This window comes from Zingiber officinale, chromosome 7A (assembly GCF_018446385.1).
Source record: "Zingiber officinale cultivar Zhangliang chromosome 7A, Zo_v1.1, whole genome shotgun sequence".
Classification (NCBI taxonomy): domain Eukaryota; kingdom Viridiplantae; phylum Streptophyta; class Magnoliopsida; order Zingiberales; family Zingiberaceae; genus Zingiber; species Zingiber officinale.
Genome location: NC_055998.1, coordinates 76,398,795 through 76,424,161, shown reverse-complemented (window position 1 = coordinate 76,424,161; position 25,367 = coordinate 76,398,795). Strand labels below are relative to the sequence as shown.

At 37.7% G+C, this 25,367-nt stretch overlaps 4 protein-coding genes across 16 annotated transcripts; 3 read left to right on the top strand and 1 right to left on the bottom strand.

Annotated features, from left to right (window-relative positions):
• The first annotated feature begins 571 nt into the window (after positions 1–571).
• LOC122001570 (trihelix transcription factor ASIL1-like) lies at positions 572–3,130 on the top strand. Its single transcript, XM_042556397.1, has 2 exons — positions 572–1,855; positions 2,738–3,130. Exons 1-2 carry the CDS (start codon positions 702–704, stop codon positions 2,775–2,777), a joined length of 1,194 nt encoding a protein of 397 aa, XP_042412331.1. The 5' UTR covers positions 572–701; the 3' UTR covers positions 2,778–3,130.
• Positions 3,131–4,657: 1,527 nt separating this feature from the next.
• LOC122001567 (protein FAR1-RELATED SEQUENCE 11-like) lies at positions 4,658–7,975 on the top strand. The gene is made up of 4 exons (XM_042556392.1): positions 4,658–5,063; positions 5,146–6,594; positions 6,665–7,111; positions 7,184–7,975. The coding sequence occupies exons 2-4, from the start codon at positions 5,566–5,568 to the stop codon at positions 7,919–7,921; spliced, it is 2,214 nt and encodes a 737-aa protein (XP_042412326.1). The 5' UTR covers positions 4,658–5,063; positions 5,146–5,565; the 3' UTR covers positions 7,922–7,975.
• Positions 7,976–8,217: 242 nt separating this feature from the next.
• On the top strand, positions 8,218–11,516 carry LOC122001568 (photosynthetic NDH subunit of subcomplex B 3, chloroplastic-like). 4 transcript variants are annotated; one of them, XM_042556395.1, is made up of 6 exons: positions 8,218–8,437; positions 8,546–8,659; positions 8,748–8,801; positions 9,378–9,440; positions 9,764–9,826; positions 11,322–11,516. In XM_042556395.1, exons 1-6 carry the CDS (start codon positions 8,249–8,251, stop codon positions 11,355–11,357), a joined length of 519 nt encoding a protein of 172 aa, XP_042412329.1. In that variant the 5' UTR covers positions 8,218–8,248; the 3' UTR covers positions 11,358–11,516. The 4 variants fall into 4 exon arrangements, with proteins under 4 accessions (XP_042412329.1, XP_042412328.1, XP_042412330.1 ...); XM_042556394.1 differs by having other exon boundaries at positions 11,309–11,516; XM_042556396.1 differs by having other exon boundaries at positions 10,151–11,347.
• A 166-nt stretch (positions 11,517–11,682) lies between these two features.
• LOC122001565 (carbon catabolite repressor protein 4 homolog 6-like) lies at positions 11,683–24,896 on the bottom strand. 10 transcript variants are annotated; one of them, XM_042556382.1, is made up of 15 exons: positions 24,644–24,893; positions 24,002–24,530; positions 23,105–23,271; positions 17,699–17,764; positions 17,411–17,475; positions 16,593–16,674; positions 16,431–16,480; positions 15,802–15,892; positions 15,162–15,254; positions 15,007–15,039; positions 14,891–14,920; positions 13,741–14,754; positions 13,069–13,154; positions 12,065–12,149; positions 11,683–11,986 (listed from the first exon to the last, which is right to left on the bottom strand). In XM_042556382.1, the coding sequence occupies exons 1-15, from the start codon at positions 24,713–24,715 to the stop codon at positions 11,909–11,911; spliced, it is 2,541 nt and encodes an 846-aa protein (XP_042412316.1). In that variant the 5' UTR covers positions 24,716–24,893; the 3' UTR covers positions 11,683–11,908. The 10 variants fall into 10 exon arrangements, 9 of the variants coding, with proteins under 9 accessions (XP_042412316.1, XP_042412318.1, XP_042412317.1 ...); XM_042556384.1 differs by having other exon boundaries at positions 13,741–14,608; positions 14,826–14,920; positions 24,644–24,891; XM_042556383.1 differs by having other exon boundaries at positions 17,423–17,475; positions 24,644–24,891.
• Positions 24,897–25,367: the final 471 nt, after the last annotated feature.

Here is a 25,367-nt window from a genome sequence, read left to right as displayed (position 1 = left end):
CTACTACTAACTTCTCCATTCATTACTTATCACATATTAGAGAGATGACATTCGAGGGCCTAGATATGATATCCACTACTAACTTCTTCATTTAGAAATGTCATGTATTAGACAGAAAACATCTGGGACTATATTTGATAACCACTACCCTTCTATCCACTCGGAAAGCATCATATATTCCCAACTAGAAGCTTCAAAGCCTAAACATTTGGTGGGAACTAATTCACGGTGGAACTTAAGCTCGGTGGAATTTAATCTTGATATTTAGTGGAACTCAATTCTGATACTCAATAAATACTGATGGCTAAAATATGAGGAAAGACATTTTCGGAGGTGTCAAATTTTGATCATAAAATTTTATATGACAATATTTTATATTTCAACTACGCCTAACTAACTGTTTTAGTGGTCTAACTAATGTGAGATTTAATTTGACTTAATTCAGTTAATTTATTCAACAAACTTTAATAATATAGTCTGATTCGAGTTGGATATGAGAGATTCGATCGGGCGGCTCAATCGGCTTAGCTTCTTGAACCGGTTCGACTCTAAGGCGTTCGGCCGACTCGCGGTGGTTGGTCGGCGATTGACGCCGGGTCGCCTATCGATCTCATCTTTCCAGTTTAAAGAAGGCGTCGATGCGCGAAAAGCGAAGGCGTCGCTTCGCCGATTAGGGTTGTAGAAGAGCAGGGATCCCGTCGATGGACGACTCCGACGACGATGCCGCCAATTCCTGTCCCCCTAAGCCTAGTATCTACCTTTCCTCCTTGAATCGGCCCAAACCCCCCTTCGGCGACACCTCCCCCCCTCCTCAGTTCGGCCGTCGTTACGCCGAGCCGGATGACAACGACGACGAAGAGGAGCAGCAGCAGAACTACCCAAATCGGCTTTCGGAAGACGAAGATGAAGATGCAGTCGGTGGCTACCGCCGCGCCAGGGATTCCTGCGGCGAGGAGGATGATTCCTCGTCCGAAAGCCGTGCGAAGCGGCGGAGGATCGATAAGCTCGCTTTGGGGTTCGAATTTGCCCCGAGACTGCCCCCGCCGTCCGCGGCGCCCCCAACCAAAGCTCCCACTCGGACCTTGCCCCCTGAATGGTCGGAAGATTCGACCTTTGTGCTCTTGGATGCCTGGGGTGACCGCTACGTTCAGAATGGACGGAAGAGTCTCCGGGCGGATCAGTGGAGCGAGGTGGGCAAGAAGGTTTTGCAGGCCTCCAAGATTCACCGGACGGACGCACAGTGCCGGAACCGGATTGATACCCTGAAGAAGAAGTACAAAAAGGAGAAGGCAATTTTGACATCGCATGGGAAATTTGGAAGCAAGTGGGTTTATTTCAAAAAGATGGATGCCTTGATGCCGCCACCATCGCCAGTACCATCAACAGGGAAGCAGTCGCTTCAGCTGCCTCCACGACCAAAGCTACCTTATGGTGTTGATGCAGGAGAATATGTGTTTGCTAGCTCAAGTGCCTTTCAAGATCATTGTAATGGTAACGGTAAGATGAGGAACAGTCCAGATAACAGTGGAAGTGAGGATTACTCTGATGGGTTCCCGCTAAAGAGGGAGAATGTCTCAGAGAGCTCAGATTCTTCCTTTAGAATGCTTGCTGTGTCGATTAAGAAATTCGGGGAGATTTATGAAAAGATGGAAAATTACAAGAGGCAGCAGATGTCAGAGATTGAAAGATTGAGGAAGGAATTCCAGAGGGATTTGGAGGTGCAAAAAAGACAGATTTTAGAAAGAGCACAAGCAGAAATTGCTAAATTAAGTGAGGAACAGGGTGAAGAAGATGACGCTGAACACAGGGAGGATGACGAGGATGACGATGATGGCTCTGCTGAGAATTTGAGCGGGTAGTGTGGCGTAATTTCTGTTGAGTTAATTTTCTTTTCCTGATTGGTTTTATTGCATCGGTTCTTGTTTAATTTTCTGACAATACTTATTGCTGACCATCAACATTTTTTTTACTATGTTGCAACATACATACATATGTTTTAGTCCACAATGAAATGAGAACTTTATCCCGAAACTAGAACTATACTTCCAGCCAAATGGAAGTTCCAACACTTTTTAATATTACTACATTCATTTGGACTAGAATGTTCAATGTAGCATGGAATTCAAGTTTCAATGGGTGTATTAACATTAAATGTGGTTCGTAATATGCTGCTGAAGGGATTGATTCATTTGTTCAAATTTTGGTAGTTTAGTTGTATCATATTCATGTCAATTAACTAATTATCATCCATGAACCATAGAGTTCTATCTCCAACATATTAGCATATGAGAAGTAAGTTCATCCATATAAGGCATATAGCTAACCCTTCACATGAATCCTGTGGTTATATATTGTAAATTGGTAATGCACATACTTCTATAGTTATGACTATTTGTCATGGCATTTAATAATTGCATAAGCTAATTTTAAGCATAACTAGGATATGAGATCATGAAATTGCATGAATCTGGATTTTAGAAATGGAAATAGCTTCTTCTTAGTTATGTCTTTTCTGAGACCAGAAGCTGATTTTCCTCCTTGAAGAAGTTATGTTCAAGTTTCAGGCATGTTTAGTTAATCGAATTGTGTAGGACTTGGACAGTTTGTGATTTTCTTTAGAACTCATTAACTTTCAATTTTCTTTAAGCTTTTAATCTTCAATTTTCTTTAACACTATTCGTTGGCAACGTTTAAGGTACACATTGTTCAAGGCTTCTGATCCGTTTTCTTCTTGTAGGGTTATCTCTGCTTCCCTCTACCTTACTGCCTTTGTATGATAGATGAAGTGATTGCTTAGCTGCGATAGGCTATTTGGGTTGGCTCTGTGTATCTACAAGTAAAGACGTACGACCAGATTTTTATTCTTAGAGTTGTTGTGGAATGTATTTTTATTTGGAAATAATTTAATCAAATGCCAAGAATGGAGAACCGCTCAGCCTTTGTATTTCTATCGTGTTGTTAGCTAACTTAAGGCAATTTTAGAGCGTATGGCAAGATGCCTGTAAACTTCTACATTTGCATTATTAACTTTATCATCTCTCCTTGCATGCTGATGAAGGTTGAGTTCATAACTCTGTATTTTGTTTATTCTCAATAACATGTTGCATGATCTCCTCATGAAATAATTTTCTGATTCTTTCTTCGAGTATAACAGTGACAATGTATATTTGGAATTTAGCTTCTCCGGTAAAAAGTATAATCTCGGAAAATCGTTCTGTCAAAAGGATTTTAAGAGCCTGATTCCTGCATGTGGCCATATCTATGATATTGTTATAGCTCTTAGTAGCATAGTAAAGCTTTCATTTTGTTTGACTCATTTGCAACCTCAGTCCCAGAAACAGCGATGGAGAGTGATGATTTTATCTCCAGGGCTACTGTTGGTTTGTTGCGAGCCCGATGACCGCATCAAAGGATTAAGTATCTGTGGCAAGTAGCTGAATTACTACCAGGAAGGATGTGAAGGTGAAAATGAAAGTGAACTGTGCTTTGAAATGACACAATTCTAGCAACTTCAACAAACTAGCATCGCACTTGACCCCAGTAAGTAGCCGAGAAGAAGTTATTACATTTGCCCTGTTTATTCTGCCACCAAGCATTTCTTGCACTGGTAGATGCTTGACCAGATGTTCTTGAAGTTGTCATGTGCTAGAAATCATGCAAAATTTCGCCTTCAATATGATATTACGATATTTGAATGTATTATTCAGTGTTTTCGAGTTCATGTGTGTCAATAGGCAAGAGTGAGTTCATGTGTGCCAATAGGCAAGAGGGCAACCGAAATGGTCGATCAGTCTACTGAAATTATAATGTGATTTCCCTCTCTTCTCTGTGTACATAACTACTAAAAAGGGAACGTGTTCGTTAAAAGCAAAGCTGGGAAAAGGGCAAAGAGTGTCTGTCGCAGTCGGCTGTTAGCTTTCACCAGCAAAGGTCACATTACAAATAGTAGCAAAAGGTGAATACGTTCACAAGTATCCTTATCAATTCGTCTCAAGATTAATACGGAGGAGATAAATCATGAACGGCCAAGAGGAAGCGTCTGTAATTAGTTCTCTTTTTCTCTCCTTTCCTTTCCTCCCAACCTTCTTTCCTTCCATTTCCGCGGTGGTAAACAGAGCCTAAAAGGTCTTATAAAGCTCTAAGACTCTGTTTACTTGGGAGAGTGAAAAGTAAAATTAAGGAAAAGTTTTCACGATGGAAAAGTTTTCGTTGTTTACTTCATTAAAAGTTTTCAAAGGAAAAGTAACACAATCCATCCGCGGATAATTTTGGAGCCAAAATCGATCACATCAAAATCGGACGGAAAACAGCGGATGAAAAAAAATGTTGCATGTACCCCTTTTACATTCACAAAATTACACCATATACAAAAAAAAATGACTCATATAATCTTTTTAACTCATAAAATTACACTATGTACCAAAAAATGACGCATGCACCCTTTTTTATTTACAAAATTACATCATAAGTATTTACCTTACTCTATCAAGATAAATAATAAAACAAATATGTAAAGAAAAAGATTTCTTCATCCTTTTTTTTCTCTTCCTCCAAAAATAACTTTCTATAGTTGATTTTTTTTTCCTCATCCACACTCTAGAGTAAACATAACATAAAACCGCTGCTCGCTATTCCCACTCCTCCGCTGGCTTCGCCGAAGTTCCTTCCTCTCTATTCCATTCCTCGCGCGGAGCCACGCCTTTCCTCCAAATCTTCTTTCCTTCCATTTCCGCGGTGGTAAACAGAGCTTAAAAGGTCTTACAAGACTCTAAAACCGCTGCTCGCTATTCCCACTCCTCCGCTGGCTTCGCCGAAGTTCCTTCCTCGCTATTCCATTCCTCCCGCGGAGCCACGCCGATGCCCAAATTGGGCGTCGGAATATCATCGTCGACCTCTTCCTCCTTTTCCGGCGATCCCGAGCTCCTCTTCCGGTTGCTAATCTGCTGCTTCTCTCGCCGCATATTCCAAACCCTAACCCTAACTCTCCACCCCATGCCCTCCCCAGCTGCTCGCTCGCTCAATGCGTCGCCGTGATAATGGTCCTGGCATATCTATTCACTCAGGTGATTCCTTGCCCCATTGTTAGAATGGAATTTTTCCAGTGGTGTACTTGCTCTTACATCCTTGCTCTAACTCCACGAACAGTGTGTTCTCTTGGTATGATTCTTCTGCATTTGTTCGGCGAAAGCCGTCAGTTCTCTGGCGCTATGCTGGTTTGGCGGGTATTAAGCTTGTCTGAAAGCTAGGGTTTGCAAACGGCAAGAAAGGGGTTTCCTCTATGCCTAAGCATACATTTGCAGGATCGAATTTTCGATTATAAGACTACTCCTTCAATATGCTGAAGGGTGAGAGTGATGGCAACCACAACTTGATCGAGATGACGAGGTTGAGATCCCTAAACCCTATGAAGTCTGATCTGCGTCTTGAACAGCACGCTGAAATTTGATCCCTTTGTTGATTGCACGCATTGGTTCTGTTCCTACAATTCCTTGTTACTTTGTAAGGTCCCTGCACTTCCTATCTTTGTTTGATGTTCTTGTCTTCTGCAAACTTGAAGAAATAAGAATGACAAAAAGCTCATTGAAGAACAATGGCTGCCTTACACCAAGGCAGTGTTGTCCATGTGGAGATGAGCAGTGTTACATAAGAGCCGACAAGGAAGACGAAGACATCTCGGCGGAATCAGCAGCTATTGCAGAGTCAAACCTCGTTCAGATAAGGGAGTATACTACTTCTGATGCTGCTACGGTGAAGATGCCTTATGTAGGACAGTCTTTTCGAACCGATGATGAAGCTCAGGAATATTATACCAACTTTGCCAGGAAGAGTGGCTTTGCTATCCGGCGAGAGCGGTCAAAGGGAAATCAGGCACATCCACTAGGAGTTTATAAGCGCGAACTTGTCTGCCATCGTGCCGGAGTTTCTCTTCCCCGAAAAACCGCAGAGCTCAAACGTCAGAGGAACAAGAAATCGTCACGCTGCAAGTGTGAAGCACAGATGATTATCAAGAAGAATGTTTCTAAGGGTACGAGCTGTTGGATAGTCATCCAATTTAGTAATGACCATAACCATGAGTTGTTGGACTGTGAGGAAGTTCGGCATCTTCCTGCCTACCGGACAATACCTCCCGCTGTTCGTGAGCGCATTTTGGTTCTAGCAAAGGCCGGTTGCACTGTGAATCTTATGATGAAGGCACTGGAGATGGAAAGAGGAGTAAAGCCGGGTCAGTTATCCTTCACGGAAAGGGACTTGAGAAACTTTCTTCAAGCCTCAAAGAACATCGATCGTGATACCGAAGGATCAGAACTTCTTCAGGCCTGCGCAAATATGAAAGACAAGAACCAAAATTTTCGTTACAAGTACACTTTGGATACGAATAACAAGCTCGAGCATATTGCCTGGTCATATCCTGATGCTATTCATGCATACAAGGTCTTTGGTGATGTGGTTATTTTCGACATAACCTACCGATTGTATGCTTACGATAGGCCTTTTGGAGTATGGTTTGGTGTCGACAATTATGGTAATCTCATATTTTTTGGTTGTGTTCTATTGCAAGACGAAAGGTCATCTTCACTGAGATGGGCCTTCCAGGTGTGTTCTGCTACTCAATTTGTTATTTCTCTTTGCTATCTGTTAACATGTTAATGCTTTTATTTTGTAGTCGTTCTTTAGCCTTATGGACGGTAAATTACCGCAAACAATATTGACGGATTTCGACTTGGCATTGAGAGAGGCTGTGATGAATGAATTGCCAAACATCAAACATGTTTTCGGTGTATGGTATATCTCACAAAGATTAGCGTGCTGGTTTTCTACACTACTTGGATCGCAATACAACTCTTTTACAAATGCCTTTCATCGAGTTTATAACTTGGAAACTGAGACTGAATTCATGCACCAGTGGGCTCACATGGTTAATGAGTTTGGATTAGCATCCGACCGACATATAGCCATGCTATCGCTTTATCAGTCTTACTGGGCATTGTCATGCTTGCGCGGTTGGTTTCTTGGGAGTTTGTCGACTGGTTCTTCTTCAGCATCATTTATTAAGTCATTCTTCAAAGCATTTCTGAATGCACAGGCGCGTCTAAAAGATTTTGTGGATCAGGTATTGCGGTGTCATCTTCATCGTCATGCCATTCATTTTTGAAAACTCTGATAACGTGCTGCTCTTTTGTAGGTGAGCATTGCGATCCAATTGCTAGATCAAGCCGGAGAAGAAGCCACAATGAGGCAGAATTATCAAAACATCAAGATTAAAACATGCATGCCCATTGAAGAACATGCTCTCGGCGTCCTCACACCTTATGCATTCAATATGTTTCAAAAGGAACTAGTATCGTCGACACAGTTTGCAGTTTATGAGTCGCAGCGGGAGACGTACTTCGTTCGCCATCGATTGAAGACGGATGGAGGCCATATAGTGCACTCTTTTCCCTCGGAGCAACAGTTACACTGCAGTTGCAAAGAGTTCGAATCCTCTGGGATTTTATGCAAGCATGCTCTTCGAGTGCTCTCTTTGAAGAACTGTTTCATGCTGCCCGATAAGTATCTGCTGATGCGGTGGCGACGCGAAAGCTCCTTGTTTCCAAAGAGCACGGGCTACCGATACCGGTCCCAAGCTTTGCGCTCCCTTTCATCTATCATAATACAAGAGTCATCCGCGACGAAAGAACGCTTCACTTACGTGCAATGGCACATGAGCAAGCTCCTTACCCATGTGAGGAACATGGCGACATTCGATGAAGCTACCTCAGATATGGAAACCGTGGAATCGATCGATACAACAGTGAACTATCAAAGGTCTGGAGCGAGGCCAAGACGAGCAAAGACTGCCGTCGAAATGCCAAAGGATACGCGAGAACTATTGGATTCGCAAGCATTCCCTGAAACATTCGACTTGTCAGAATTGCCTTAGCCATGGGTCACATACTACTAGTCAATTGGTAATGGATGTTCAATTTGTTGGCGAGTCTATATTGTTAGTTACATATTTATTAATAAATTTAAAGAGAAAAAAATAAAAGAGTTTTAATATATATAATATAATAATTATAAATAGTATTTTAAAAATAAATTGTTTAATATTCGAATTCGAATGGTTGGCGTCGAATTTGAAGGAGCGATGACGTGTGCTCAATTCCTCGTCCACACGATCCCCATCGAGAAGCTTCGAGAGAATTCCACCGCCATCGACCGGCCTATTTAATTCGATCGATCGCGTTCGGCTTCACCTTGACGAGTAATGGCCGCTGCGAGCTCCTTTCTCTCTCTGTTCCCCAGATCGAGCCCTCCTTCCGAATTGCCAGCCCGTTTCTCGTCTCATCTGCAGAGGAAGCTTTCCTTGATCCCTCGCGCGGCGATTCCCTCCTCGAACCCCTCGTCGCCGGTGACGGTGGAGCCTCTTCCCCAGATCGAGCTCGAGTTTTTCGGAGTAAGTCCAACTTCGCCTCCCTCTACTCCTCCCCGAGTTTCCTTCTTTGATTTTTAACCTAAATCCGTAATGATTGGTTTGCTTGCATCTGTTTGATGTTGTTCGCAGCCAAAACCCAGGCCCGATGGAGCATACCCAGTCGAGAGGGCGACCGCGATCAGTGGAGAGAAGCTTCTCCGCAACATTATGCTCGACAATAAGATCGAGCTCTACGCCGCCTATGTACGTGTCCGGATCTTGCTTACCACCATCGATTGATCAATAAATTCTACCATTGACAAAAGATTATCTAAATTGGTGACTTCTCTAGGGGAAGGTGATGAACTGCGGAGGCGGTGGGAGCTGCGGTACTTGCATTGTGGAGGTAACGACCTACACAATGTCGTCATTCTCCTCGTATTCTTACGCAGAGATGTTCGAATGTTGGTGTGAATTAATCAAATAAACTGGATTAGGATACAACTCTAACCGTTACATTTCAACTTCAAAGGGATGATTGACTAGCCAAAATAACTTTTCTTTCCATTTCAACTCAGGATAAACTGGATTAGCCTACCATATGTGATACAATCATGCATTGTTCACACTTGTGCTTAAATTTAGAATTCTAATAATGTTGTTCATGGAATCGTTTGGATGCCTTGTAGTAGAGGCTATTCTGCATTTTAGTAGCATCATTAGATTCGCAAGTGGAGGCGCTTACATGATTCCAACATGAATGAATCTCATCCTAATTCTCCATTCATACAAAGAGCCAGCAAAATTACTTTCGTCGAAGTTTTACTAGATCATACAAATTTTCACTAAGAATCTAGTCAAATTTGTGACGCACAAGAAAACACCAGTCTCAATCTAATAATAATACATATGAAGTATTTTGTGCTGCTATACACACTTAGCTTGCGTTTGATCACCATTCTGGTTTTGAACAATCCTGCAGATTCTTGATGGCGAGGAGCTTCTTAATGAGAGAACAAACACTGAAAAGCGATATCTGAAGAATGTGAGTCGTCATTTTACCATTCTCATTGATTCTCAATCCTCTATTTTGTAATGTTATATTGCTTTTTTTTGGTTTTGTACATTATGTTTTCTTGAGCAGTTTGTAGTAACTCCACGAATCGATCTTAACATTTCTTATTATATCGTCAAGCGATAATAAAAAAAAGTATCGCAATAATATTTGCGAATTTTTAAAGGGAACAATCTGAAGCCTGCGAAACATTGTGTAAAATGCTCGTGGGTGGATTTCTTTCTCTTTTATTTAAGTATTTGAAATAATAATTCAAGGATTAACATATTATTATGTTCTTATGATAACCACAGAAACCTGAATCTTGGAGGCTCGCCTGTCAAACTATTGTTGGGAACAAGGAGAACTCGGGCAAGGTATGCTGCATGATAAATACCAATGCTTCAACTTTTACTGTGTGTGTATATATATATGGGGTTTCATTTCGTTCCAAGTTAAACAATCAAATCAAGATAAAAGAGTTTAATTGGGTTCCACGAAGGAGGGAGGTCCTTCATTTCTGCCAAGAAGCGGCTCCTTTTAAACTTTTTTTTTTTAGTTTTTAGTTTTAAAAAAATTTAAAATAATAAAATATTATAAAATAATAATTTTTGAGAGAATGTGATATTGAGAGGGTTTTTTTTTTTTTTTTTAAATAGTGGATAGATTTATGAGATTTTTTTTTTCAATGTGACATATAGGGATTGTGGATGTCCTAAGAGCATCCATCATCATTGTTGGAGCTTTTAGAAAAAGATAGATTTGTTATCTTAGTAGCTTTCTTAGTATTGGTCCCATGAATATGGAGGGAAGTAAATACAGATATATAGGTTATAGGTGTATGGTGGGATAAATTTCATATCGTTAGTTCCTGAGAATTGATCTTTGGTTATTATGTCAAAGAGATCATGTGCCTATTGTTTGTACTGTCTACTGTTTGTACTACGTCCTGAGGATATCATTAGAACATCCGTCCATTTTATATGTAATAAGTGATGGAGTTTCTTACCTGGTCAGAGAGGGAGCTCTTCATTTATGATAAAAAGTTGCTCTCCTTCTTAGTTTTTTTTAAAATAATTTTTTAATATTTTTAAGTTTAACTTTTTTTAAAGAAATAAAAATAATAAAATATTAAAAATAATAATTTATAAGAAAATATGAGACTTACCAAGAAGTTGAAGTGATGGTAAGTTTTTTTTATTATCGTAGACAGATAGATAAGGTTTTTTATTTTTAATGCGGTATTGATATGATATCGAAAGAGCTCTTGGAGAGTTGTGACGCATGTATTTATTATGGAAAAATCTCTAAATATTTTCTTCATGGTCTCCATGTTGCCACGTTGAGTTCCCACTGCCTTAATATTCATTTCGTTCCAAGCTAAGCAATCACATAAGATTAAAAAAAAAGCTTAATTGGGTTTTGCAAATTATAATAATATTTGAGTCGAATCCGGATTTTGATTGGCAAGTCGTAAACCAAACCACACTGAAAAATCGAAATTATCTACTTTAAATAATAAGGTGTATATTTGCAATTTGAAATCTGTTGTGACTAAATTAATATTCATGATTTTATGCGTTAAAAATAAAAAAACAATTCAGTTTAGTGATGATTTTTGAAATCGCGGTTTGAAATAATGTAAAATATGATGTTGGAGACAGATTTTACTTCAAATTATACTTCGTTAAAATTCTTTAAAAATGTGATGTTAATTTTTTTCGATTTATAAATTGTCATTTGATTTAACTTGGTAGGCCGCATAGGGGAAACCATACGTAAGTGAATTTCTGGCCTTTTTTATTCTTTGGAGAGCTTATGCTCGATGATTCTGACCTAATTCGTCTAACGTTCATTAGTTTTTGCGTTCAGGTTGCTGTTCAAAGAATTCCCCAGAGGAAAAAGTAATTTTGGATAGAGCACCTGATTTTTAGTTTTTTTTTTTTAGTTTTTTCAAGTAACTTTGTATCCTTTTCAGGTAAAATTGCACAGCGTCTGAATGTGCATATATTGTTTATTGAAAATGAAATTTTAAATAAATTATTCAACCATATTAATTAATTGATATATTTTATCTGAAGTTACTTTTAAGTTTTGATACCGTTTTTAGTAATAGAAATTATGCAATCAAATTTCAAAATGTAACCCATAATATTCATACAAAGTATTTTTTTTTAACAAAAATAATAGTAAACAAAATGCTACCTCGAAACGTCTAACTAGAGCAATATCGTAACCATAATAAACTGCCCATTCAAAAGAACGCAATTACATTCTTTACACCACTGAAACTGGTATGTATATAATAACTCAAAACATTTGTTACTACCTGAAAAAACATCGATCAATGCTGGCATTAAATGCAAGCCAGGAAAAAATTTGTCATGGAATAAACGCCAAGAATTATCAAAAGAAAACTCAATACAGAGACTCGTCATAAATTTAAGATAATGAATATTTCAAAATGCAAACTTATTTGGTTGAGGAAGCTTAAATGCTAATTCGCACGCCAAGGCAACATGATCGCTTCCCCATTTCTAAAAACGATTAACAAATAATTAGTGCTCTATGTCCAATAGATTCACTGGAAAATGGTCAAATAGGATCCAACTTACCTTGGTCGGGAAACCATGTGTCTGTCGTAGTACATGTTTAGGGAGTGTATCAAGCACTTTGGCTGTCTGAAGTGCTTCAGAAGACCTGTGGATCGTTATCCATTTGCAAAATGAAAACATTCCATATAGTTTGCTTATCGGATATAGAGAAAGAGAGATATCATGGTCCTAAAAGAAAGCTACAATGCATAACTAGTATTATATGTACATTACAATTATATAAATCAATAAATGAAAACATTCCATATGTTATGGGTACTGGATATAGAGAATGAGAGATCATAGTTCTAAGAATGTCACAATGCATAACTAGTACCATATGTACATAACAATTATGTAAATCGATAAGTACTAATAGATGAAATTGCTATGAGCTAATTAGATATTGACATAAAACAAGAAACTTGTCATTTGGAGACATAAAATGGTCTTATCACTTCAACGCACATAAATATAATAGGTGCTAATAAATTCCATAGTGATTTAGAAGTTGTTGTATGACAATGATTTTTGTTATGCTTTCCTTCCTATTCCTCATTTTATTTCAATTTTTAATGGATTGGCTTAGAAATGAACCTATTACATTAATCACATCCAACTCACTCGAATTGTATTGTGATGATGACAAATGGAATATTATGTTATTTTGCAGATTTTCGGATATCAAAACTATTTCAGATAAACTATTTTTTAAACAATTTATCATTTTTTTCATAATTTGAAAATTCACCAAATCAATTAATATTATAAACACAACTATGTACTAGTGTTATGGACTAAGAACATGTTTGCCAAATCCAACGATGTATCAAAAGCTTCGGCACCCAGGTGACTAAATTCTCTACCAAGATTTTTACCACATTATTATGCTTATATTAATAAAGTGAAAAAAAAACACAGAGAGAGAGAGAGAGAGAGGACACTTGGGTAGAAATGTAAATATCCTTTGTTATGTAAAAATTGGCAAACGTGGTAAGAGAAACACACAAAAAAAAGATGATTACCATATATAGTCTACTGTGCCCATAAATTGCCTGTTGTAACTGGTTACCTGGGGTTCTCTGGAGGGTCCCTTTGTACCTGCATAATCCTATCAAAAAGAAAAGAAAAAGAAGAATTTTATTCACTTTAACTTGAACAAAAGTATATCGATGGACCGAAACTTGCATTTGCATGTATCCGAAGTAGATCCATATTTTCAAAACTATATTAGAAACATTGTTTGTAGTGGAGTCAGAGTGTTTCGTGGCCCTTATATGCTGGAAAGAGATTAAAGAAAAAATATCGAGTGATTGAAATGGAAAGGAGCTTCTGGATTACTTGATCGTTATAGGTCTGTTAAACCTGCCTAATTTCGGACCCAAGAACAAAAACTTTAGCTAATGTGATAAACTGTAATTCAAGTGTTCCTTCATAAAATTCATCAAGCTGAAGCACAAATAGTAGAAATTATTGAATCATTTGAGTCTCTAGAAGATTAGAAATGGGGGGAAAAAATCCATTAGCAAGAGATAAGTGTGTCAAAGGGTTCTAGCAAAAGAAACAGCAAAAGGTTACAATGAGCATGGCCTGAAAACATATGGTGAGAAGCAAACAACCAAACTACACTAATATTTCGGCAATGACCCAATTTAAGTAGAAGAGTTAAAATGCCAAAGAAAGAGTAAACCATTTACCTCTACCTCAGTGTACACACTCCTCAGTTTCAAATTGTGCTCAAGATAAGTGCAATCTGTACTTCCTGATGCAATCTCAATTTCCACAGGGGTCCATGAATATGGATCATAAGAATACTTAGCAGAATCATCAACCGATGAACATGAATTATCAGCAGATTCTTTCCAAACTTCAATCCTTGATGGATCCGACACTGGATCATCACCAAAATGGCTTACCTCATCAGTCCCCAAAAGTTCTCTGAAAAAGTTTGGGTCAGAATTAACCTCTAAATCACCTACAGTGTTGTGATTTTCTAAATCATTGCCACCAAGATTCACTTTAGAATCAAAATCTCCTGACAGATTGACCGTTTCTGACAGTGATTGTTTAGGTTGACAACATGCACTGATCACATCTGGTGAGGATACCTTCACTGAAACATCATCATTGGGTACATTTTTAGAACAATGAGGTCTCTGGATGTTAATGTCACTACATGCAGCTACACTGTGGTTACAATCCTCTCGTATTTTGTTATGATCAAAGGCATCATGAAAGGAAGTACCAGCTGCAGCAGCTATTTGCTTTCGCGAATTGAATGGCTCTTCATTTTGAAATGATGACAATTCAGAGCCACCATCCGAATGATGGGTCAGAATTTGTTCCGAACGAGGGAACTCTGAAGACCTTCCACCTGACTGAACACCAGCAGCTGATGGATTAATGTTGGAAACTTCTGATGCAGATCCTTGACTATATTGCTCAATGCATCGGTGAATATCAGTATCAAGTTGTACATTACTAGAATCAATAGAACAAGAGTCAGTGCAAAAGGTTTCTCCTTGGCCTATTTGGTTTGCAGCTACTTCAGGTGTTCTGTTTGTCCTATAAAACATTTGATTGTCAGAGCAAAGCTGAGATACATTTAGTGGGTTAGTGTCATTTTGAGGCAGGCTTTCAGTAAGTCCATTTTCTGCTTTAGTTTGAGGTTGGCTATTACCCTCAGTACCTAGCTCATAAAGGGCGGAGCCCTGTAACAGATTATCAACATTTTGATTCACTAGCAAAGTTAAAAAGTATGACTTAATAGAATGTCAGTTACCTAGAGGGTGGTGGACCAGTATATAACCTTGAAGAAGAAATATGTGCAGAATATTGTCCAGATACCTGATCCTTGGCTAGTCCAGAAAGATTTAGCTGCAAATTGGATAATCAAAATGGAAAAAATTAATAATAGAGTATTGACACTTTAGCTCCTGGTAGATATCTGCTATAAAAGGTACCTTTTGCTCCGCTATAAAGTTATAAAGTGGACTCTGAAAAAGAACAAAAAGGACAAGAATGGAATAAAAATCAGCAAAAAAGAAACACATCTACACTAATCAAGGAAAAGCACTCTCATTAAGGATGAGAGTAGAAGGATAATTAAGCAACAAACCTCAGGTGTAGAATTGAAATCTCCACAAACAACAACAGGCGCATCATTCCAGTTCTTAGAAATGGCATGAGCTCGACGGAGAAGCGTCCTTACCTGTATAAAGAGGAATCAACCAACACCAGAAGGTTTATTCTGAGCTCTTTATGATATGAAGAAGAGTTAAATATTCCATAAAATGCCTGAACAAATCAAAATAGCTTTTGAATTAAAACTACAGTTATGTTAGTTCCATCAACTACAATCAAATAAAGTTTGCCTTAATTTGCACAAGCAAAAATCCGGTGTGTAAATGAGCATAACTGGAAATGAAAAAAATTAACTAAACTACACAATGTTAATTTCTGTCCTTTAATAGAAGTAATATTGTGATAAAAATGGATAGATACGTGTGCAGATGAACATAACTGGATGATGGATGAAAAAATTTCACTAAATAAATAATGTTATTATCTGTTCCTCGCTACAAGTATTGTGATGAAAATCGATAGATATGAAATGCATTAATTAATAATAACTGAAAATAAATTTGACAGGAGAAAAAAAGATGAAAATATCTTTACGAGAGATTTTACAGTCTCACAGTGCCAGATTTATGTTCTTAATTAAACTATTTAAGATGGATAGAGGATATACAATATACCTGACCGAGTTTGATCTCTCCTCTCTTGGGATTGTAAAGAACATGGATATTACATACCACAACTAGATTAGCTCCACTTGATTGCTCTGAGCTGCAAAAACAGAAAAATATTATATGCACCGATCAATACATAGTAAAAGCAACTAGAAATAGGTAAATAAATGTTCAACCATGAAAAGAAGAAAGTATATATAAAGTGGAACATCATTCACTGGACTACCAAGAACCCACAGCATGTTCCAACAGATATTTATCAGAAAGAAGACAAAGGAAAATCATTTCATGAATTTGAGCAGGGAATAAAAAACACACAGACAAAAACTGGTTGTAAAGAATAGTTAGAGTACAGCTGCATGAGGCTATAGTGCTCAAAAGATCAGTCAAGTGTGAAGGGCTTGAATTTGTTCGGGTTCACATTCTGATATGAGCAGCCTTACCATTTCACCAAAGTTGTACACTTCATGGTAAAGAATGATGAATCAGAATACAAAACCGAAAGAAAAATAAAAAACATGTGCAACACTGCCAAATGCCAATGAGTATAACAGTCCTAACAATTATGAAAATAATACATTTAAGCAAACTATGCCAGAAGAAATATACAATAAGGCTAGCTAAGTAAATGATACCTTTCAGAAAAAGATGCAGTTTCATTATCAGCATGGTTTATGATCCTTGACTGGCCAATAAAAAAAAGATAATTAAACATAATTGAATATTAATATCAACTGAAAATCAAAATCAGTAAACAGACTATAAACGTGAATCTTAATTAAACCATTAGGACCTACTTCCAGTACACAAATTTGAGCAACGTTATCTCTAAGCCCAAGTTTATTGAACTCAATTGTCTCCTGATACTTCAACAAAAATCTGATTCAGTAAAAACAATAAGGTAAGTGAATACTAATACGATGTTCCAAATACCAAATAAGTATTAACAGCATAATGAAGTATTTAGAAGATGGATACTGTGTATGAGCAGCAAATTAAAACTATGTATATCTATCTGATACAAAGGAAAAAAAACTCATTAACCATATGTAGACAATTGGAAAAAAAAAAAAGATTCCAATTGAACAATAGATCCTAGATCAGGCATTAAAGATTAGCGTAGATGAAGAAACACATGATTAATTGGTTGTTGGTTAATATTGGCTTAGAAGCTACTCCATAGAAGTTCACATTATTAAGTTCTAACTTGATGAAGAATCCATTTTGATCACAAAAGCCCATCCTACTACTATATGTCCTGTTGCAAAGCTAGAATTAGCATTAATCGTATACAGTAATACAGCAATGAAAAAGGGAAGGAGATATCAACTAGGATATTGAATATTTTTTTTTCATACTTTCATTTCAAGGCCAAGTGTGCCCATTGATCACACCATAAAAAAGAAGAGGTGACAAGAAGACAAGTAAAGAAGTATTGTAAAAGTGCAATTGCAAGATCATCAGATGCTCTATGCAAGAAAAACATCTCCCTTGTCTTTCATAAACTAGAGTGGTTGGTATTCCAATCCCCACATCTCCCTTGCAGGACAAAAAAATATAATAATTGCAAAAAATAGTTTAAATGTGTGACAAAAACAATGAAACGAAGAATTACAAGTGATCATGCCTGTTAGTTCTCCAAAATATGGCACATCCATCTACTGCATTTCCAGTTCGCATCTGATAATCAATCAAAACATCATTAAAATTGCTAGAAACCATAATCAGAATCTCTCTTCATTTTTTTACATGCACTCTTTGTATTTCTAGGATGACCAGCCATGTAGTACAATCACTCCAAAAAATCAAAAAATTAAAATAATATACTATGCATCAATGCACGATGAGTTGTGATACCAAAGCAAAATTTTATGCAAAACCACGGTAAGACAAGCATAACAACCTTCCAAATACCAGTATAGCCTTGAGTTGAAAGTTGTTCTTCCAGATCATGAAATCTGTCAACTTCCTGAAAAGGATATTGAAATAAGTTACACGTACATTAGAGCATACTTATGTGTGTCATAAGAAAAGAAGGTGAAAGTGATTCAAACAAACATTAATCAAGCCCAATCCAAGAATAACTCGAGCAGTTTAAAGAAAAAGAATTACATTCTTAAATGTAGTATTTATCAAACCAGGTATTTTTAATACTTCATGACGTCTGATTCACATATCCACATGAAAAAAACAAAACCAATCAAAGAAAGTAAGCGGCAACACAAAAAAAAACAAAGAAGAAGATGCTGAAAAGTTCTGCCAACACATTGTATAACCATCTATCAGGTATATGTCACATACAGAAACAGGAAATAAAGAACATCTAAAGAACTTCAAAGCTAGAGATTGCAAAACCATTTCAAAAGACATCTGATAGCGAGATAAGAAATAAGTTAATAACCAATAAGAATTAATGATAATGCAGTTGAAGACAGATGTATACATATTTAAAAGTTAACTATAATAGATGGTTATATGACATCCTTTCAGAGATGATATATGACTAACTTTTTCCAAAAGTTAATGTTGTTTATATTAGCCATATGATGTTATGCAACTCCGTCAAGACCCACCCCCTAACCCAGCCAGATTGAGGCTCTTTAGCCAAGACATATAGCATGAACGGACATTGATTGAACCAAAAAGTCACAATGCAGATGTGGGAAAGAATTTGTATGCCTTGTCCCATCCCACCTTGCTTATGCAGCCTATATTTAATTTATGATATATATTTTCCAAATAATAATATTTTTTTATCATGTATTTTACTATTATGCCCTCAATCTGGCTAGCATGTGAAGTGAGGTCAGGGATGATAGAAACCCAGTTCCAGATGTGAACCTAGGTTATGGGGGAAATATGCTGGATCATCTGGATCATGGGGGAAACAAGCCCAAAACATGGATTGTATATTCTAGGAGAGCTAAAACACAAAAGGGGCAAACCAACATTAATATATAGTAGACCGTCTATATTGTATGTTTTCATGTTTTAGATTATGTGTGAGGTTATAAGTTGGTGGGAAGTTAGTGGGGAAGGGATCTAGAATTATTATCAAAAGAGAGTAGTTTTTCTATCAAATTTGAGTGTTCTTGTTGTACTATTTGTGTTTAACCCTAATAATTATGTGCGCTTCTTTATACTGGTTTTGGGACTCTAACATTGGTCTGACATGCTAGATGTAAGAGGGGTTGTATGCTTAAAAGGAATGATGCCAAAGATGTCAAATAGGGTTAATGTTTTGGAAGAGAGAATCCCAACACAAGAAGTAGGGATGAAATTAGAGATATTATGCAACGATTGATGTTTGAAGTAGAACAACATGGTTCTCTTTAACAAGGGATCAACAAGCAATTAGGAACAAGGGTTGAAGCAACACCATTGAAGGGGGCATCCATTTCTGTCTAATTCAAAATCTGATAGAAATCCTTTTTTATCCGTAGCCTCTACGTCACGAAAAGGAGAAGGAGATAAGCGAGTTCATGGGAAAATTCAAAGGAATTCATTCCATTTCTTACCAAAAATTAATGGAACGAAGGGCAACGGGATTTGCTTCAAATGTGGTGAAAAATTCCAACCACTTCACCAATGTGCAGAGAAACAATTGAAGTTATTAGTGTCAGAAGAAAATGAAAGATTAAATTCAGATGGAGAGATAGTGGGTCTTGAGGCAAGGGCATTCTCTTCTATTGATGGGTTTTTATGGGCAGCAGAGGGAGTTCCTTCTCGAACAACAGTACTAGAATCAGAATTGAATGCATCACAACAACTGGAATTATTGCAGTTATTGGAAAGATTTTCTGCGGTCTTCAAAGAAGGGAGCAAGTTACCACCTCAGCGAAGTCAACAACATGCTATAGTGTTGCAGGAAGGGCAGAGTCCTATTTGTGTGCGTCCATACCAATAGGTTCAAGAAATGTTACAATTAGGGGTCATTCGGCCTAGTGTAAGTTCTTTCTCTAGTCTTGTTTTATTAATTAAAAAAAAAAGGATTCATCATGGAGAATGTGTGTTGATTATAGAGCATTAAATAAGGTCACAATTCTAGATAAGTATCCTATCCTTGTGGTAGATGAATTGCTTGATAACTCATTTGGAGCTATGATTTTTTCAAAAATTTACTTGAAATCAAGGTATCATCAAATTAGAGTAGAGGAGGAAGACATTCATAAGACTGCATTTCGCACTCACAATGGACATTATGAGTTCTTAGTTATACCTTTTGGGCTCACTAATGTTAACCTTTCAAGCATCAATGAATGATTTATTTAGAATGTTCCTTCGTAAGTTTGTATTGGTTTTCTTTGATGATATTTTAGTGTTCCGTGTTGATTGGCCTACATATTTGTCTTACCTTTTTATGGTGTTGGAAGTTCTTCTTAAGAATTAGTTTATGGCTAACTCTAAGAAGTGTAGTTTTGGCACCACATCAGTGGAATATTTGGGTCATATCATTTCCGGACAAGGTGTTTTAGTCGATCCTTCTAAAATTCAATGTATTTTGGATTGGCTGATTCCAAAGAATGTCAAAGGAGTAAGAGGTATTTTAGGTTTGACAGATTACTATCAGAAATTTATAGAAAATTATTGTAAAAGCCTTTGATAAAATTGACTAAGAAGGATAATTTTCACGAGGGATCAACTTCTTTAGAGTCTTTCTTGGAACTCAAAAACTCTTTGACTAATCCGTCAGTTCTTGCATTTCCGGATTTTTTCCAAGCCTTTTGAGATTGAGTGTGACGCCTCTAGAAGAGGGATTGGCACTGTATTAATGCAAAAAAGAAGACCAATAGCTTATAAAAACTTTATCAGAAGAGAATTTGTCAAAATCTGCATATGAAAAAGAATTGATGGCTTTGGTTTTGTCTGTGCAACATTGGTGTCCCTATCTTCTTGGGAGACATTTATAGTGTATACTGATCAAAAGAGCCTTAAACATTTACTACAATCACAACAATAGATCAACAATGTTGGATGACCAAGTTATTGGGTTACCAATGAAGTTATTTACAAATCAGGTTTGGAAAATAAAGTTGTTGATTCATTATCCAAAATATATGAAGGTGAATATCACGCTTTAGTGTCTTACCCTGCATGGGAGGAAGGTGAAAATCTTATTGAAGAAGCTAAACAACATCAATTGCAGAAAATTATGACTCATTTAACCAACAATTCAGATTCTCATCTAGGTTTTGAGATGCAACAAGGAGTTCTATACTAACAATAAACTTGATATATTTGCTTCATTGCCTTCGATACAATTACTCCTAAAGGAATTTCATTCTTCCCCATTAGGAGGACATTCCGATTTCTTGAAAACTTATAGAAGGTTGGCAGGTAATCTTTATTGAATAGGTATGAAGTGTTGTGTACAAGAGTTTGTGCAATCTTATGATGTGTGTGTCAAAGACACAAATATGTTGCAACCATTCCTGGAGGACTAGTCCAACCTTTGTGGATTCCGAATCTAACATCTCTATGGATTTTATCACCGGGCTTCCTCGATCAAGAGGGCATGAATCTATTTTTGTTGTGGTGGATCGGTTATCTAAATATGCACATTTTATTTTGTTGAAACATCCTTATACAACCAAGACAGTACCTGAATTGTTTGCTAGAGAAATTATACGACTCCATGGAGTTCTTAAATCCATTATTAGTGACTGAGATCCATTATTCGTTAGTTACTTTTGGAAAGAAATCTTTCGGCTGTTGGGCACTATGCTTAAGATGAGCTATTCCTATCATCCTGAAACAAATGGGCAAACTAAAGTCTTGAATAGATGTTTAGGGGGATATTTACGTTATTTTGCTTCTGAAAATCCCCAGAAATTGGGCTTTTTGGATACCATGGGAAAAATTCTGATATAATACTTCTTTTCATATATCAATTGGTAAAACTCCTTTTGAAGTAGTTTATGGTCGAAAGCCTCCTACTTTAACTCGTTTCTTAACAAATGAAACTAAAGATGAGGTAGTGGCAAGGGAGTTATTTGACAGCGATGAAGCTCTCCTTCAACTTAAATATAATCCTTCCAGGGCACAAGAATATATAAAGAGATATGTTAATAAAAAAAGGAAGCGACTACAATTTGCAGTAGGAGAATGGGTGTTCCTGAAATTAAGACCCCACAAGCACACGGTTTCTAGGAGGATTAATCAAAAATTGGCAGCAAGATATTATGGAGCTTTCCAGGTTATTGAAAAATATGAAGAGGTGCATATAAGCTCAAACTTCCCCCTCATTCTAGAGTCCATCCCGTCTTTCATGTATGATTACTTAAGAAAGCTATTGGAGAGTATAATGTACAAGTAGATTTACCCAGTGGAGTGGAGGTAACACTTGAAGATGATGTGGAACCCGAATATGTGATTGCTAGTAGATACATTGTTCATAATGGCAAAGTGATTCGTCAATGGCTAGTGAAATGGAAGGGCATGGACATGATTGACACAACGTGGGAGGATGATTTCACTTTTAGAATTCAATTTTCTCATTTTAACCTTGAGGACAAGGCTAAAGTTGTAGCAGGTGGTAATGATAGAAACCCAATTTCAGATGTGAACCTCGGGAAACATGCTGGATCATCTGGATCATGGGGGAAACAAGTCCAAAACATAGATTGTATATTCCAAGAAGGCTAAAACACAAAAGCTAGATCATCTAGATCATGGGGGAAACAAACCCAAAACATGGATTATATATTCCAAGAGGGCTAAAACACAAAAAGGACAGACCAACATTAACATATAGTAGGCAGCTTATATTGTAGAGTCAGTTATATCTATGTGGCAATTATGTTTTTATGTTTTAGAGTATGTGTGTGTGGTTATAAATTGGTGGGAAGTTAGTGGGGAAGGGATATGAGCATTATTGTCAAAAGAAAGTATTGTCTTCGGATGGTGGAGAGAGTTTCTCTATCAGATTTGACTATTTGAGTGTTCTTGTTGTACTATTTGTGTTAACCCTAATTATTCTATCTGTTTCTTTATTCTGATTTTGGGACTCTAACAGAGAATGGGGCCCCTCTAATTATATGAGAGAGAAGGAAATTGAAAAACTCAATCCACCCCACCCTGCCGCTTATCTCTAATCGTTGGCCTCACAAAAGTGAAATGGCCTGTAGTGGTTTCTCTCAAGAAAAGCAAGCAAGTAGTTCATAGCAAATTAGTTTCTGTTGTCCAAGTATAATAAGGAGAACAATCACCAAAAACTAAACCTTTATGAGCAATTGAGCATAGAAAGGTAAAAAAAAATTGCAACATAAAACCCTCTTAATCTAAACATGATTTAGAGTCAACAATGTACCTGAAGACACATTATGTCAGGGGTCCATAGTCGAAATTCTATAAGTAATCTTCTCTTTCGCCATTCCCAATCCAAAATGTATTGTGGTATATGAAAATAAAGCTTGGACCAATGATCTCTAGCAAGGTAATCCGCAAGGATATTATAAGAGAGCACTACAAACCGTTCTGGTAGAATAACAAATTTAGTAAGAGAATACAGCAAACCAAAGGTTAACTTGAACCCCCAGAAAAAGAAATGCAGAATTGTAGATACAACAAATCTTAAAACCAACATACTTTCTTAGTACAAGCATATATAGAGGATTTTAGAATGATTTCATGGATGGAAAATATTTCAAATGATGAATTGAAGCAAAGGTTTTGAGTAGGTAATGATTAGTATCTTTAAGAACAGATCGAAGTATCAACCGACAGATTTTGCGGCCATTCAAGTTTGAGGTATGGGAATTTGATGCAAAAGTTCATCATCTTCGATATCTCATTGAAGATTAAACTCTCAGCACAAATTAAAACTATTTTGCATATATCTAGCACTGAATTTTGGATATGCACATGTTATTCCACAAGTATCAGCATAAAACATGAAGAAAAAAATAGCTGGAAAATTAATTGCCGAAGAATATGTCTTTTTTATATAATATGCGTTCTTATTCATGTTTATACTTAGAAAATAAGTCTATTTAATGAATTGATTTTGGTGCAAACTCTGCAAAGGCATACATATAAAAATTTTCTAGAGTCGATGAATAACTAGAAATTGCAATTGACTCCTTTGGTTGAGACTCACATCAACCTACTCATAGGATCAAGCAAAATAAACATGAAACATAAAAAATAAAATCAAGCAAAAGTTAAACGCATAGGATCTGCACAACAAAGAAAGGAATTGAACTACCACATTCAGGAGGTGGTTGTGAGGAGCAGAAACTCCATGTCCTATAATCTACCGGCCTATAAGACGGAGCTGCTTGGTATGCCTGTGCAGGATAGGCAAGAGGAGAAGTGTTGAAAGACGATTGAGGACCAAACGGGGTGGAAAGAGGATTGTGAGACGGCGGAGGATGACCATAAAATGGAGCAGGAGTCCTTGTTATCTGCGAAGGATTGCAAGAAGGATGGGGAGGACCATAGTAAGGCACAGAAGGGAACGCCGGATGGCGATGCAATGGATGATGATGTCCATAGGACGGCGGCTGCCACTGCCCATGGGATTGCGACCGAGCACCACGAGGGCGCCAAGAGCCACTAGCGCCGCTCCGCCAACTCCGCAGATGCTCATTAGCTTCCCTCACGGTCCCGACGGGAGAATCCCCAGTGGCGAACGAGGACCCAGCGGCACCTTCCTCGGCCACAGCAGCAGCTGCATCAAGAGTCGGAGGCGGTGGGTCACAATAACCGCGTTGCCACTGGTTGCGCCCCGGAACCTGCGCCAAGCAAAGAACTGGATCGGGATTCTATTCGAACACGAAGTAACTCTTCCACAACCTAGATCGGCGGGCAGATCCTCGGGTTGGATGGGCAGGAAGGGTTTGCTTACCTTCTTAAAGCGGGAGGAGGAAGACATGGCGCTGCAGGTGTTGGTGGCTTGAAGAGGAAGAGGAAATCGCATCGCTACCGTCTCCGGCACTTGCTCGCGGGGCTGCAGCTACGTATGGTGATGCTGGTGGAGAAGACGAGACGCATGGTCCGCACCGCTAGTGAACCGTCGCCCATCGATCGGCCTCTTGTTGCTGGTTTCCCAAACGGCCCCGATGAACCTGGCTTTTCAGCTGAGCCGGGTTCGAATCCCTATGTATGGTATCTTTGGTTAGTCGCGAGTAACGACTTGAACATGCTCGCTCCTAGTTGGATTCAACGATCATATTTCGAGAAGGCGGGGATTCAAATTTTGAGACATCTTGAATGTTTAGGGGCCTTAGCTGGTGATCCGGATTATTTCATGATGAAGCTTATTCCCTATTATTTCACTGGTTGATCTTGATCCTTCCTTTTTTGGGGCTCATATATTGTTGTAAGAAATTCGTACGAAATAAAAATTTATAATGCTTTTTTGGAGAATAAATCGAAGATGGGATGGAAAACTTGTTTAAATCAACACTGAGAAGATTACAATGAAGTTCACAAATCAAATCCCTTCTAGTATTCTTGTACAAACCAACCTTTTTATTTGTTCTTACTTTTCCTCTCTTTATCCAATTGCCTTGGATGCTTATATAGGGATAGAAGATAGTCTCTTCCCCTACCTTCTTAATGGAGGAATG

What these genes read in the sequence shown, in the direction of transcription:
- LOC122001565 (XM_042556382.1), bottom strand. Translation starts at nt 24,715, where the DNA reads ATGCGATTTCCTCTTCCTCTTCAAGCCACCAACACCTGCAGCGCCATG. An exon ending in ACTGCATCTTTTTCTGAAAG is followed by an intron (nt 15,893 to 16,430) that starts GTATCATTTACT and finishes CTGTTTTTGCAG; the next exon opens with CTCAGAGCAATCAAGTGGAG. An exon ending in CTGGACTAGCCAAGGATCAG is followed by an intron (nt 14,755 to 14,890) that starts GTATCTGGACAA and finishes AATCTGTTACAG; the next exon opens with GGCTCCGCCCTTTATGAGCT.
- LOC122001570 (XM_042556397.1), top strand. Translation starts at nt 702, where the DNA reads ATGGACGACTCCGACGACGATGCCGCCAATTCCTGTCCCCCTAAGCCT. An exon ending in TCTGCTGAGAATTTGAGCGG is followed by an intron (nt 1,856 to 2,737) that starts GTAGTGTGGCGT and finishes TTCTTCTTGTAG; the next exon opens with GGTTATCTCTGCTTCCCTCT.
- LOC122001567 (XM_042556392.1), top strand. Translation starts at nt 5,566, where the DNA reads ATGACAAAAAGCTCATTGAAGAACAATGGCTGCCTTACACCAAGGCAG. An exon ending in CACTGAGATGGGCCTTCCAG is followed by an intron (nt 6,595 to 6,664) that starts GTGTGTTCTGCT and finishes TTTATTTTGTAG; the next exon opens with TCGTTCTTTAGCCTTATGGA. An exon ending in TAAAAGATTTTGTGGATCAG is followed by an intron (nt 7,112 to 7,183) that starts GTATTGCGGTGT and finishes GCTCTTTTGTAG; the next exon opens with GTGAGCATTGCGATCCAATT.
- LOC122001568 (XM_042556393.1), top strand. Translation starts at nt 8,249, where the DNA reads ATGGCCGCTGCGAGCTCCTTTCTCTCTCTGTTCCCCAGATCGAGCCCT. An exon ending in TCGAGCTCTACGCCGCCTAT is followed by an intron (nt 8,660 to 8,747) that starts GTACGTGTCCGG and finishes TGACTTCTCTAG; the next exon opens with GGGAAGGTGATGAACTGCGG. An exon ending in GCGGTACTTGCATTGTGGAG is followed by an intron (nt 8,802 to 9,377) that starts GTAACGACCTAC and finishes ACAATCCTGCAG; the next exon opens with ATTCTTGATGGCGAGGAGCT.